General features: G+C 40.6%; 2 protein-coding genes across 2 annotated transcripts; both read left to right on the forward strand.

The window, feature by feature from the left end:
- The first annotated feature begins 197 nt into the window (after window positions 1-197).
- On the forward strand, window positions 198-7,204 carry LOC308321510 (uncharacterized protein). Its single transcript, XM_080772441.1, has 8 exons — window positions 198-378; window positions 1,030-1,136; window positions 1,582-1,701; window positions 2,325-2,581; window positions 2,959-3,039; window positions 3,120-3,236; window positions 4,800-4,946; window positions 6,004-7,204. Exons 1-8 carry the CDS (start codon window positions 335-337, stop codon window positions 6,184-6,186), a joined length of 1,056 nt encoding a protein of 351 aa, XP_080628567.1. The 5' UTR covers window positions 198-334; the 3' UTR covers window positions 6,187-7,204.
- A 290-nt stretch (window positions 7,205-7,494) lies between these two features.
- On the forward strand, window positions 7,495-14,139 carry chchd2 (coiled-coil-helix-coiled-coil-helix domain containing 2). The gene is made up of 4 exons (XM_080772596.1): window positions 7,495-7,656; window positions 12,526-12,784; window positions 13,047-13,266; window positions 13,465-14,139. The coding sequence occupies exons 1-4, from the start codon at window positions 7,601-7,603 to the stop codon at window positions 13,473-13,475; spliced, it is 546 nt and encodes a 181-aa protein (XP_080628722.1). The 5' UTR covers window positions 7,495-7,600; the 3' UTR covers window positions 13,476-14,139.
- The last annotated feature ends 204 nt before the right edge of the window (window positions 14,140-14,343 follow it).

A 14,343-nucleotide genomic window follows, 5' to 3' on the forward strand; every position in this document is an offset into this window, starting at 1 on the left:
ATGTTTAAAAGTTTTAAAATTTAAATTTAAATTTTTCTTGTGATTTTACATTGAAAGAAAAAGGGATGTTGTGATATGTGCTATGATTTATAACAGCCACTAGATGGCAATGATGATGACTGCACCCTGACCCACGTGCCCTCCCAATAAGTGCTAAAACTTCCGGGTGGACTGTGCCTTTTGTAAACATGGTTGTTGGTTGGCAATGCGCTGGTGCAACCTAGTGCAACAAACTGAACTACTGGAATCAACTGGAATACTTTATGTCTATGGATGCAACAAGTAACAGCAGCACACCAGAAGTGAAGAAGAAACGAACGTCTCTGCTGCCAGAATGAAGAGAGGTTTAAGGACCATTCGTGCACTGAAGTCTCTAGGGTGGGTGATGTTTGTCAGTGCTGTTTCAGTCATTGTTGTCACAGGGGTAGCTCAAAATGCCTTCAACGGCAGCAAATGGCATTTCTATGGACCAGAGCTATAGCAGAATAGTTTGTTTTCGTTGTGGTATTAAATCTCTAACCAATTTGTCAAGTATATTTGGTCCTCTTTTTGGTCCTCTTATAAATCCTTAAAATGTTGGATCAGAGTAGCCCAACATTTAGACTGATCGTAGAGTTTTTCGTTAGAATCGAAAAAAACTCGAGAGTCTAAATGTTGGGCTAGGAAGTAGGATGAGACCTGGATCTGATCTGATTTCATCTTCCATAAACATTAGTACATGACTGGTCTGGTCTCACCGTCTCAGAATTTAGAAATGTCATAAAAGCAAACTGTTAAAGCCTCAATCTATGATTTCTTCAACTTGTTGGCTGTAGAGTAGACACAACAGCAGCAACATAGGTTTAGAATTAGCCCTTAGATCAAGACTCTCGTAGATGTATTTTATCGATATTGACATTTGTAGTAGGCTACATAAACACAATAAAATAATATGATCTAAGGCTAGTTTAGAATGATTTAGAGTGACTGAACACTTATTTTTGTCTTGCTTTTGTATACATTATAATAATGTATTATTGTTTTCTTCAGGTACCAGAATAGTGCTTGTGTCAGAGAATGCAACTGTGATGAGCTGCCCTGTCCACTGCTCACCTGGTTGGTGACAGAGCTGTGGGCTGCCTGTCCTGAACTACAAGGTGAGACAAGCGGTGACATTTCATTCATTATTTATATACATGTACAACATAGGCTACATTATTCTACATGGTCCCTGCATAGCTTAAGTTAAAAGCCTTTCATCTCCACTACACTACCAGCAACCTATACTCACTCACTCACTCACTCACTCACTCACTCACTCACTCAAATTATTTCATAGGTGTCAAAACACAAAATATTTGCATTATGTAGAGAGAATATGGGAAAATGTATAATTTGTAAATGTATAATTTGTGTTTTTGTTGTATTGTAAATGTAATCCCGTAAATACAAGTATCAAAATATTAAATAGACTACATAACTACTGTCAAAAGTTATACTAGGTCATCTAACTGTCGCAAATGTGTCGTTTTTTCACCTTGGGTAAATGTTTGCTATTGTACATAATTTGCTGTGACTCTCCTGGGCTGTGTGTGTCTTTAGGCAGGAGAGGTGACGTTGTGCTGATGGGAGAGCTGAGGGATTCCTTAGAGAAGCTGTTCTGTCCTGTCACTCTGCTGAGCGCAGACGTCCCGGGGCCTGTCCTTTTCAACCAAGTATCTGGTGAGTAAGCAGTACTGGCAGCAGGCTCTCAAAATAAAACGGTGTCCCATAGTACAACATTGTTCAACGCTATTACTGTTTATTTGATTTTATTATTTTTATGTAGTTTTATGGGGGGAAAAAAACTATTCTGGCACAGTTTAGGCCATTTTTGAGAACAGCCTAACAGAGGTTTAGTACAACATTTAAAAACATTGGCCTTGGCAAATTTAATGTCATTAACATTGCTTTTGTATTGATTGGTTTAGGCACCGGCACCGTTTAAAGAAATACCGGTTTTGCACCGGACCGGTATTAAAAACCCGATCGATACCACCCTACTACTGCAAGACATTATTTTTTCTTTTTATGTAGTATATACAAATAAATGGTACAAAAAAGGTCATGGGACGTACGGTACTAATAACAGAAACATGTTTACAGGATTAACGGTTGGCCTCTATCGTCTGTCGTTCAGGAAATGGATCCAATTAATACCTTTCATTGGTTAAATATAAAAAGAAATATATGCATTCTGGAGATTCACAGAGATTCTATATTGCTTTTCACTGATATAACACAATATAACTGAAATATAGCATAGTTTCCTGAAATAATTGCATTATTATATATATTTATTTTAGAGTTCCTTGTATCTGAGTTGCAAGCAGCACACATACTCAGATATAAGGCGCTGAACCCCGAGGATCAGACTGTTAAAGGAGAGGCTCAAAAGGATCAAAGGGTGCAGGAGCCCTATGATGACCGCACTGAGGATGAGGATGGTGATGATGAAGACACATCTTCTACAAGGAAGGAGCAGACTCAGGCAGAAGTAACACTGTTGATTGAAGACCTGCACCTGGACACTGCTTCTCAGTTCACAGATATCATCCATGAGGTGAGGTTTAATTTAGTTCGGTCACAGTGTTCAACCCTTATTCATCCAAAACACTGCGACCGGAATCGGATGTTGACGATGGTTAGCTACAAATGCTAAAGAAATCTCTCTTTTTACGCTGGATTAACGCCAATTAATCAAATCTCGTTCCTTTGGGCATGGCTACCTGTGCAAAGGTAAATTTATCTCGTTCTCGGTGCCCCCTGCACATTACGTAGGCGTAGGGGGATTGTATCCCCTCCACATAATATAAAGAACCGTAACTAATATAACTTATAAGAGAGTGGTAACTCATATAAATAATACATTTATCTACTATAAAGTTGCAAAATTATAGCATGAAATTGAGAAACTAATGTAGCCACATTGGAAAACAGGTGGAGTCCAAGCTGAGTCTTTTACCGTGTGGGGATATGGCAGAGCCCCTTCTGCAAAGCAAGCTCAACTCAACGCAGTGGGTATGTATGTTGTTGTCAGGAAACACAGCGTTTGGTTCGTCATGTGCATTTCTAAATCTATTTCTTATCCCTTTCTTTAGAGGCAGATTAAGAAATTAAACCAAGCTCTGTTAGAGGATTATCAGTGTCGGCGGCAGATGATGATCAAACGTTTTGAAGTTACACTGCATTCCTTTGCATGGGGAGAGAATCAGAAGGTAGGCATCTCACTCTGTTTCGAATTAAGACTGAACAGCTAACCTTAAAGAGATGATTTGTTTCAGGCGCTCGGGTGGCGCAATGATGAAGTGCCTGCCCACCACCATGGAGGTCTATAAGAACACAATCAGAATCGCCCTGTGTTCGGGAAGCCGGGCAGGGGAGAGTGATAATTGTCACTGCATGTAATCCTATGGGCTGGGGCGGCACCTGTCAACAGGGAGTGTCCGGTGGGAGGAGTAGGACAAAAGGACAAAGACTCTATTGCCCCTTTTCCACCCAAATAATTCTTGGAACCACATGGTGCTTTCCAGTTTCCAGCGAACCGTCCACGAACCGATGTTTTCAACAGATTTAACTGGAGATATTGTGCTCCGGTTCAGTTGGCAGTGCTCCTGTTGTCTGGTAATAAATCTACCTGGACTCTGGAGTGCATTAAACTTTTCTTTGTCCGTTGGACAAGTGACTCACTTTCCTAGCAGCCAACAATATTGTCTGGCATTATTGTCTACTAATAATCACCTTCCCATATATTGTTAATAACTCTAGAACAGTGGGTTTCAACCCTATTCATATCGGGGCCCATTATTTATTCAGCATTTGAGCCACGGACCACCATTTGATGACATTTAGACCCTAAGAGCCAAGACTTTGTTGTTGTTGGATACATTTTGGTCCACAATTCGATGCTGTATTGATGTGGTACCATTTATTTTTATGTCAAGGACCCCCAAATTGACAGTAATTGACAGCCTGCGGACCCCCATTAGAAAAGATATGCCAGGGACCACCATAAGAGAAGACTTTTACGGCTCTAGCAGTGATTCTCAACCTGTTTAATTTCAAGGACCCCCAGTTTGACATGCATTAGGCTACGGACCCCCATTTAATGGAATTTCTATCTCTGGGACCCCAATTTATATTGTAAAATCAATGTTAATTTAACTCTGAGAGTGTACAAATAGTTACAGACCCAGGGTCCATAATTGGTTCCTAACTATCATTTAGATGGGGACCCCCTGGAACTCCCTCAAGGTCCCCTGGGGGTCCCCTGACTCCACTTTGGGAACCACTGGTGTAGACTTTGTGTAAAATAAGTAATTCAGATGGTTAACAATAATTTAACTCTTAAGAGCGTAAGAGTTAAAGATAAGTGTCCATTTGGTTACCAACTCGCCATCATTTAGCTGGGGACCACGTGGAAGGACCACCATGGGACCACCAGTGGGGTGGTCCCCGGACCACTGGTTGAAAACCACTGCCCTAGAATGTCTGTGAATTTACATACTTTCATGTATTCCAAATACACAGACATAGATCGGTCCTATCCGTGCATGGTTAGCAGACTGACCATGTGTGTACTCTCACCCAGTATTTAATTCACCACTAAAGCCCCCGTATGTGTGTGTGTGTGTGTGTGTGTGTGAGACATGTGTGTCATTTTGCTGGTATACATGGAATCCCCAAAAGATAGCCAAGTTGTAATGTAAATAGCATATTTGGTGGTATGTTTAGCACACATTGTCATTCATCCATAGCAACACATTGTCATGTGTCCATAGGAACGCAGTGAAGCACTTGCATCAGTGCCTCCCATCACATCCCTGTGTCTCTCCTCACGAGTCTCCCTGCCTCTCCTCCTGGCAGCCAGAGAGGACCAGTCTTGTATTCTGCCAGTGAAGGCTGGACCAAGCACTGCAGTCCACAAGGTATAGTCCTTAAAACACGCATGCACAGTTTGCACACACAAAAAAAATGTTTTTCAAAAGTCGGCCTCCCGCGCTATAACAGGCCGTTCTGGAAACTTTGGGCCAGAGGTTCATCGTTGGCATCCAAGGAGAGTGTGTGCAAAATTTGACCGGGTTAGCTGTACACAGACGGACGGACGGACACAAGCACACACTCACACACACGGATGTAGTGCAAAACATACCTTACTCTCTCCCCATGCCTTTGGCCTGGTGGAGACAAAAATGCATGAGCACTAAAAACACAGGGAGTGACCGTCTCAGTCCAAAACTAGCCTGGTGACCCCCCCCCCCCCCCCCCCCCCACTACGCATTATTTTTTATTTTTGCTATTGTATAGATTTAGTTGGCTCCATGGATTCAGTCTGAAAATTGAGAGCTTGTAGATTGTCTAGTAACTAAAATAAATGAATACTCTCATTTATTTTTATGATTATAGCAATATACAAGCATTGTCCATAAACCCCCAATGGCCTTGGATATTTCATAAAAGCAAATGTTAAAGCGTCATTCTGTGATTTCTTCACCTGTTGGCAGTATACACTGACACGGAGCAAGCCCAAAAACGTCACATCCGTTTTTTTACCCTGGGCATTTCTATGGCTGCCAATGCAACTTTTTCCAATCCTTAATCACATACGGACAAACATCTATGCCGATAATATCTAACTTGCGGAGGTAACGTGCCTTGTCCACGGGCAACAGATCTTTCAACGTATGGCATTGCAAATACGTTTGATAATCGCTACTCTGCGCAATATTGTTTTGGAAATGCCGCAAATTGCATTGCAGTGAACGAGAGCAAATCACAACTTCCCCTGGGGGTGGTGACTCCGCCCTGAATACACGTTGTCGTGTCGGTGTATGTAGTTACTAAAACATCATAAATATTATTATTGTTTAGAAAACAGCGCTAGTGTGGGGGAATTCCTCCCCACGTTTCACAAATTTCATAATAAGTAGGCTTGGCCATACACATTTTTCATCGTGAGGTTTTATTTTGGAACCCTGTGTGCAGGTGTTGATGGGCACTGTCCCAGACAGGGGGGGACGTCCTGGGGAGATGGAGCCACCCATGCCAGTCTGGGAAGGTCGCAGAAAAGGAACACAATCAGCAAGAGGAGGCGGACGGAATCAGCAACAACAAAGAAAGAAAGAGAGAACGAGGAAAGGCAGAAGAGAGTCTAAATCTCCAGAGTGATTACACAAAAATGTAGAATTCTAATTGGGGTGTATAGAGCGTCGCAGTCCCGCCCCCTCGAGAGACCCGGAAAAGAAATCCCTGTTCATTTGCCTCATAGACTTTTCAGAAAGTATTTATTTAAAGACGTTTACACCACGGACAAAGCCAACTCTTGTCGTGACAAATCATGACAACAAACACAATTTTTCGGGCTGAACAAATAATTAGAAAGAAGAAGAAAACGGCAGGTTTAAACACTTTTTTGTTGTTTTTCTCCTTTGTAATTATTTGTTTGGTCCAAAATATTGTGTTTGTTGTCATGATTTGTCACGACAAGAGTTGGCTTCGTACGACGCTTATAAGGGCTTTAAATAAATACGTTTTAAAATGTCTATGGGAAAAATGCATTGGAAACTATTTCCTGGGCCTGGCGTCGTCATGAAAGGGGGCGGGACTGCGACGCTCTATAGTCTTTAGTTAATGTACACACTTAAACATGTGTAATAATATACAATATGTTTCTATACATGCCAATTTGTTTTGTTTTTTATTGAATTAAATTAACATTTCAAAATAAATTGTTCTATTCTAAAAATCTATTTTAGACTGGCCAAAACTATATCAGAATACTAAGTGTTGTTATTTTTGTGGAATTTATGGAAAAATAAAATTATGAAAGTTTTACGAATAATATTAGATTTAGAAAATGTTGACTATTTTAGCCCCAAAATGTGGACATCAGGTTGAAAGTGGTATATAATTATTTTTAGGGTATATAATTTGCCTCTGTATTGGGAAATGAGTAGGCACTAAGTAATGATATAGTACATCAAAAAAAACATTACTGTTTGTATTATTATAGAAATTATATTGATGTGATTAATTACCCCACACCAATCACAACATACATGTTAGTTAATTTCAGTGCCCCATATGTTTGTGCCCTGTGAACCCGTCCATCCGTCCATCCGTGTGTAGCTTGTGGAGATATTTTACTAGATATTTTCTGCCAGAACTATGAAACTATAGGACAATATCGGACTCCCAAGTTGCAGGAATTCATTATTAGGTTACTTTAAACTGGCTACTTTAAACACCGCCCAGGTCAGTCTGCTACCCTGGCTGGATAAGAGCTATCAATGGCTGTGTATTTGGAATTCTTGAAATATAAATGTAATATCACAGCCATTCCAGGGCTGTGAAATCATTAGAAATCTGGCGAAGGAACGAATCTTCTGGGTGTTTAGGACTACAAACGGGAGGACTACAAATGACTGTACCGGAAGTTGTCCATGAAACTAATGACGCAACGCGCAGAATGTTCCGGATTAAGCGAAGGTCGTAACCAAACGCAGGTTGGTGTGAGGACAGAAGACAGTAAATAAATATTTATCATTTCTCTATAACTTTACATTAATAAACTATTTAAAAGATGCCCAGAGGAAGCAGAAGCCGCTCTTCCAGAATGCCACCTCCGGCAGCTATGAGGTAACATTGCTAATACTGTCCTCTTACTTTACTTACTGAATATAATGTGTGTGGCTAGCATTGGCGCTATAGCTAAGACTAGCACGTTACTTTATAAACTCAATTAAATAATGTAACGTCATGGGTTGCCTTTTTAGAAGATAATAACAACACGAAGGACTATAAACGTATCAGTGTGCCTCCCTGAAATGTAGTTGAATAATCATTGAAGTTAGTGAATGTTACTTGTCTTATCTGCTGATTAGCTCTGGTCCATAGCTCTAATGCGTTGCAACCATAGAGTATAAAGAAGGAGGTTGCAACGCATTAGAGCTATGGAACAGAGCTATCTGCTGATGTAACAACAGATCACGATCTGACATGAGTCCATCAGTCCAAGTTAGATAATTAATACAAGCTGTTATGAAATCTGCCTAAATAGAAAGTAACTTTATAGCATTCAAAGATAACCTACACCAAGTAACTACAAATCTAGCCATGGTTCACATGACAGTCATGTTTCAGGGCTACTACAAATCCTAGGTCGACCAACTAGCTCTGGTCTAAGCTCCTTCTAATGAAGGCATTAGAGCTGTTTACTTATTTGTCTCAAAGGTCAAAGCAGGCTTCTTGATTTGGGGGGTAAACAATCACCATGAATAGAATGTTACTCATATTAGTATTACCGACAACCCAGGTGTTTTAGACTAATTGTTAGCCAGGGACCACCATCCAGGAGGGACGGGTATGAGTTGCACATGAGTGTCTATCTGTTGGCTGGGTATCTGGAGAACTCGCTGCGATTTTGTGCATTTTAGTTTTAATTCATGTAATAGGATTTTGAAGATTACTATCCATACTATCCACCTGTTGGTTGTCTGTCAGATGACCTATACTTATAAGACCCATGTTTGACCATGTCAACTGACCACACCTCCAATGTATTCTCTGCTCTGTCACTGTGTATAAGAGAGAGAGATGTAAAGGGCTCGGGAGGCTTGCATACGTGCTCCTCCCTGGGCTCGGCACAGACCAGTCTTTGTAATAAAAGTGAAGTGAAGTCCACTACCTTCACCTAGCCCTGAAAACATGACTGCCATGATGATTATCATGACAGTCATGCAGTAACTTTACCCTGTCTTTTGCGATCGCTACATTTACACGAAATCTGTATATATAAACATTCGGATTGCAAATATAAAGTACTCACTTTTTATCCCACGGGTGTTAGTTAGTTGCTGCGCCCGAAATTAGCACTGCTGCATCCCGCGTTGTTTAATAAAAAGCATTTTTATCCAAGCGCCCCGGCTACTTTTTTCAAACGGGGTTCGTTTGGGAAATCCACAGTTGCACACCGGGAGCGCACTCGCCTATTAGTCTGTATTGGCAGGGCAGTCAGCGTACCTATATCGAACACACCGAGTGCCACCCTCCTCCCGACCGATAGGGGCGCGTAGTTGAAAACCAATGGCAAAATAACAGCTCGGATAAAAATGCTTTTTATTAGGGATGCACCGAAAATTCGGCCACCGAAAATATTCGGCCGAAAATGGCTAAAAATGTATTTTCGGCCTATTCGGTTTCGGCTCAAATAAGCCGAAAAATATCACCGAATAGTAGTAGTGGTCCTAAAGTTGTGAATCGAACTAAACTGCGAGGAAAACACAGATGTACAAGCCCAACGCGCTGTGCATTGCGACGGGTAGATAGCTTGTAGATCTGCTACTTTCAGCGCAGGAAGGGCGCATGCTTATGACGCTCTTTAACTATGCATCATTCAGCAGCCCCCAGCCAGCGACAGTCGCAACAGAACACAACACACGAGCAGCAGTCACGGAACGCACAGGCAGATCCGACACAACTGTGCTTTCATCCACGATTCCATAGCCTTCTAAATCTTATTTCCCATCCACGGGCACAAGCAACGTGATATTAGCAGCTTCCACCCGATCTGTGGTGGTGTTGACGAGGGAAGCTAGTAGCTAGCATGGGAGCTAACGTTAGTTTTAACACTATGTACTTTACATCCGTTCCCCAACCCTCGTCCCCTCACACTCGCTGCTGCGTTTACACGGACAGACACAAAGACGAATGGGAATATCATTTGGAGCTTTAACAATGAATGATAGACTGTATCTTTGTCCACAGCAGGCAGACCTGTCAAAACGATGCACTTCCCAAAACTCCAGAGACATGCCACCACCTATAAATTCAAACCCACCTCTGGAATAGAGACATGCCACCACCTATAAATTCAAACCCACCTCTGGAATATTGCTATCTCATTCCACTTTAATTTATTTTATTCCATAGTCTTAGTTTTTCTCTAATAAAGTTGTTTTTATTTGTTTTCTCATGTTCTCTTTGAAAAGTGTCTAAGTACTAAGAGAAGCTTAATATAAATAATATTATTATCACTATTATTATTACTACTTGTTTTTATTGCCTATGCTTATGTAGAAAAAAAGCTCACTGCTCAGGTCAAATAGGCCTATTGATATGTGAATAAAATGTGATTAATTGAGATTAATTAATCACAAAGCCTCCAATTATTTAGATGTTTTTTAATGGACCCATAAGTGTTTATTATTTAAGTTAGGTTTTGCCATAATCATGTCTTTTGCCATAATCAGGTAGCTTTACAACAAAGATGTATTCGGCTATTCGGTATTCGGTTTTCGGCCAACTGTTTCCTATATTCGGTATTCGGTTTCGGCCAAGAATTTCCCTTTCGGTGCACCCGTGGGATAAAAAGTGAGTACTTTATATTTGCAATCCGAATGTTTATATATACGGATTTCGTGTAAATGTAGCGATCGCAAAAAACAGGGTAAAGTTACTGCATGACTCTCGTATGAATACGAGAGTCATGTTTTCAGGGCTAACCTTCACCTTGATTATTTCCTAAAGACTCTGATGTGAGTTCTAAATAATCCAATACATTCACCTTTATTTAAATTGCATTGAATGGAGAGAGAGAGGATAGTTGTTTAGAGTTAACACTAGAGAAAGTAGGAATGCTAAAAGTTTAAACACCAAAGTACCGAAACAATGTAATTCATTAGTAAACAATTCCTGAAATGGTAGGCCTACTTATCATTGGCATTCACAAACTCACCCTTTTATCATCTAGCTGACCATTTAATTGCACAAACTAATTTGATCGCTTTGGAAATGAACTTAACTTAACTACTACACTGATGAAGACGGCATGTTAGCATAACGATGAAGACATTGATGAAGAAATGTCGCCGTGGCGACTTGGTAAACTGGTGTTTGGTGGTTGGAGGACAGTCTCATAAATCACGTTTTGTATCCACTCTATCCCTGTATTTACTCATCACGTAATATGCCACCACTGGAAAAAACACTTGAATGTAGTAGCACAATTTATAATTTTGGCCTTCAGCAGGCTACACTCTTAATTCAGAGAGATTAACATTAAGAAAGGTAAATACAATGCATAGAAATGGGGGTCATGCACAAGGTAAAATTAATGGATAATCAGTTAAATAAAGTATTTAAAAATCACACCTGTGTGAAGTGAGGGGTGCTAGTCTTATCATACATCATCTTATTCTGGTGAATCACAATTTGCGTCCTCACTTATGTACAAACACAGCCTTTCATTATCAATGGCATTGAGGCATTCAATGTTTGTGTTTACACACACCCTCAAAGCTGGATATAGGAGGGGCTAGAGCCCCTAATAATATATAATTAGAACTGTACTCTGTTGAGTGCCTACTTGCGCGTTGCACACAAGTGGGCCATTAATGGCCTACTAGTGTGCAAGCACACTAGTAGGCAAGTACTGTCGACCGCTACAAACTTTCAGTTCAAATTCAAGTACTGCTACTGTCTATTACAACTGCTGTTCTAAATCCTTAGACCCGTTATCAACAGTCAATAAGTGATCACCATTCTTACCCCAACATACACGCATGCATACATACATACCTAGCCAATCACCAAACATGCCATCAATTAAGGTGGCCCCTGATTGGCCAACGGACAACACCGACATACCCAGCCGATTACAGTACTTGCACGCTCTGCTTGCGCAAGTAATAATAATCATCAGACTAATTAATTTGCTCAATTGTCTGACAACTCATCTTAACTGGCTGGACATATATTATATATATATATATATATTTCATATAGACTTTTTTTTTAAAATCAATTTCATTATGTTCATTGCTTTGTTGGGCAATATAGTTATCAAAGATTATTCACTTTGACTATGTCCGTTTCTACAGTAGCACCCTAGCAAAATGAGGAACGGTTTGACTTTGATTTCAATATTTCACACACTAGAAGTTAGAAGTGTGAGTGAATGTATAAGAGTATTCAGATCACAGGCTTCACACTCTACTGTTATCTCCTTACCTACAGTATAGTAGACAGTTGTAGAATAATTTTAGTTTTTTTTATGTTACAACATCTCCATATTCACTATTCAGTAAGTTAATGAAACGTGCCATATATAGAGAGAGAAAGGGCTAAACATTGTGAAGGTTCACAATGTGGGAACAACAAAAAAGAAAACGATGTAAAGACAAAGAGCTATTGAAAATTTTGCAAAAACACCCAACAGAGAAAATTGGGTAGTACTAGTACCCACCCACATTTGTAGAATTCTGTAAATCTAATACAACAAAAATCCTTTTATGGGAGTCCCTGGCACAAAATATTTTCAAATGGGGGTCAGTGCCAGTGGTATAATGAATTTGGAGGTCCTTGCCATGAAAATGTTTGAGAACCATGGACATAGTTACACCCAGTGTATTGCGTGTAGTGTTGCGTAGCACATGCATACAGATACAGTATATGTGGTATTAGATTAAATCAAATTAAAAACTCTTCTATAACTTTTCTTCATTGTAGCCGGCCACCACCTCCACCCATGGCCAGGGCAGCACCCCCTCCATCTTATGCCCCTGCTCCAGCCCATGCCCCTCCATCAGCCATGGCTGCCCCGGCTGCAGCTCCCAGGCAGCCAGGTATGTTTGCCCAGATGGCGGCTACAGCCGGTGGCGTGGCAATAGGCTCTGCTGTGGGGCACACCATTGGCCATGCCATGACTGGGGGATTCGGCGGAGGAGGGGGGAATTCTGAGGCTGCCAAGCCTGACGTCACCTACCAGGTAAATTAAGGCACTTAGTTTGTTTTGGAATGGCTTCGTATAAATGCAGACTCACTCCCAATTCTAAACCGTAATCTGAAGACTCACCTCTTGTGTGTGTGTGTGTGTGTGTGTGTGTGTGTGTGTGTGTGTGTGTGTGTGTGTCTGTGTCTGTCTAGTGTTCTTTTTTTTACGGAAAAACACACAAGCGGTTTCTGCCCGACAGCAACATTATTTGTAGGTTGATGTGAATCATTCTAACATCCTGTGTTCTGTCTGTCAGGAGAACGCCCAGCCACAGTATCAGCAGCAGCCCCAGTACCAGCCCCAGTACCAGCAGCAGTACCAGCAGCCCCAGTCCATGTACCAACAGGAACCAGCCCCCCAGCAGGGGGCGTGCTCCTACGAGCTGAAGCAGTTCATTGAGTGTGCCCAGACACAAAGTGACTACAAACTGTGTGAGGGCTTCAGTGAGGTGCTCAAACAGTGCAAGTTTTCAAATGGTAAGTCAGGGTGCCCTCTGGTGGTTCACTCAATAAAGAGTGCATAGCCTAATGCCATGACTCCCCCCACCCCCATAAAACATGATAATCAGGTATTTTGATTATACTTAAAAAAGTGTTATTTTCATTGTTGCTTTCATTACTTTTTGTGTGTAGTATAAAGTGGAATAACTCTTCTGTTAATTGTATTCTCCACAGGAATGTCATGACGTGGAGGCCAAGACATGGGCAATGCTGAACGCACACTGAATCTGCAGCATAACAAAACATAAAGAATAATACAATTCCAATTCACAAAAAGTTCAATAAACTTGCTTTATTGGAACAGTTGACGTTATAGTGTTAATCATCAACAACAACAGTACACGCATTTCGATTTCTTAAAATGCTGCAGAACCTGTAATAATAGTCTTATATATAATGTTTATAATCTTGAGGGTACTCAAAGGATGGTGGTGATAATGTTTGTATAATTATTTTAGTTTGTTGTTTGGTTGGAATTACTTGCTTCAGTGTATTTGATCAGCTTGAGTAGTTTAGCTTGATGCACGTTTATTTTTATCAAATGGTCCCCCAGTTTGAAATGCATTAGACCACAGACCACCATTTGTCTATCTCTGGGAGCGCAATCTATATTATAAAATCTTAACTCTTGAGAGTGTACAAATGCATTGGTTCCATTTGTACACTCAGAGGTACAGTCCCATAACCCCTCAATGATCCATTTGTACACTCAGAGTTACAGTCCCATAACTCCTCAAGGATCCCAGTTTGAGAACCACTGATCTGCTGTATCCCTGCATGGTCGCAAAACCACAATTCACTTGTAACAAGTATATGGTTCAAATAAAGCACTTGGATTGTTCAAACAAACTGTGGGCTTCTTTCATGTCTGACACCAGCCATTGTCTAGGTGAAGATTACATACTCTATTCTTTTTTACCTCTTAGGTAAGTACAATTTTAAGGTACTAGTTGGTCAGTCTTTCTATACTTACCGGTAATACTTTTCTTTAGCCACTTTTTACTCTACTATAATTATTTTAAATGTTATCTACAAGCTCACAATACATCTGGA

The sequence above is a fragment of the Protomyctophum bolini genome (assembly GCF_963924005.1).
Source record: "Protomyctophum bolini genome assembly, chromosome: 9".
Classification (NCBI taxonomy): Eukaryota; Metazoa; Chordata; class Actinopteri; order Myctophiformes; family Myctophidae; genus Protomyctophum; species Protomyctophum bolini.

Bases quoted from the DNA above. Each gene is read 5' to 3' on its own strand.
- chchd2 (XM_080772596.1), top strand. From the start codon at position 7,601: ATGCCCAGAGGAAGCAGAAGCCGCTCTTCCAGAATGCCACCTCCGGCA. The intron at 7,657-12,525 runs GTAACATTGCTA...TCTTCATTGTAG, and splicing joins CCACCTCCGGCAGCTATGAG to CCGGCCACCACCTCCACCCA. The intron at 12,785-13,046 runs GTAAATTAAGGC...TCTGTCTGTCAG, and splicing joins AGCCTGACGTCACCTACCAG to GAGAACGCCCAGCCACAGTA.
- LOC308321510 (XM_080772441.1), top strand. From the start codon at position 335: ATGAAGAGAGGTTTAAGGACCATTCGTGCACTGAAGTCTCTAGG. The intron at 2,582-2,958 runs GTGAGGTTTAAT...ATTGGAAAACAG, and splicing joins TCACAGATATCATCCATGAG to GTGGAGTCCAAGCTGAGTCT. The intron at 4,947-6,003 runs GTATAGTCCTTA...CCCTGTGTGCAG, and splicing joins CAAGCACTGCAGTCCACAAG to GTGTTGATGGGCACTGTCCC.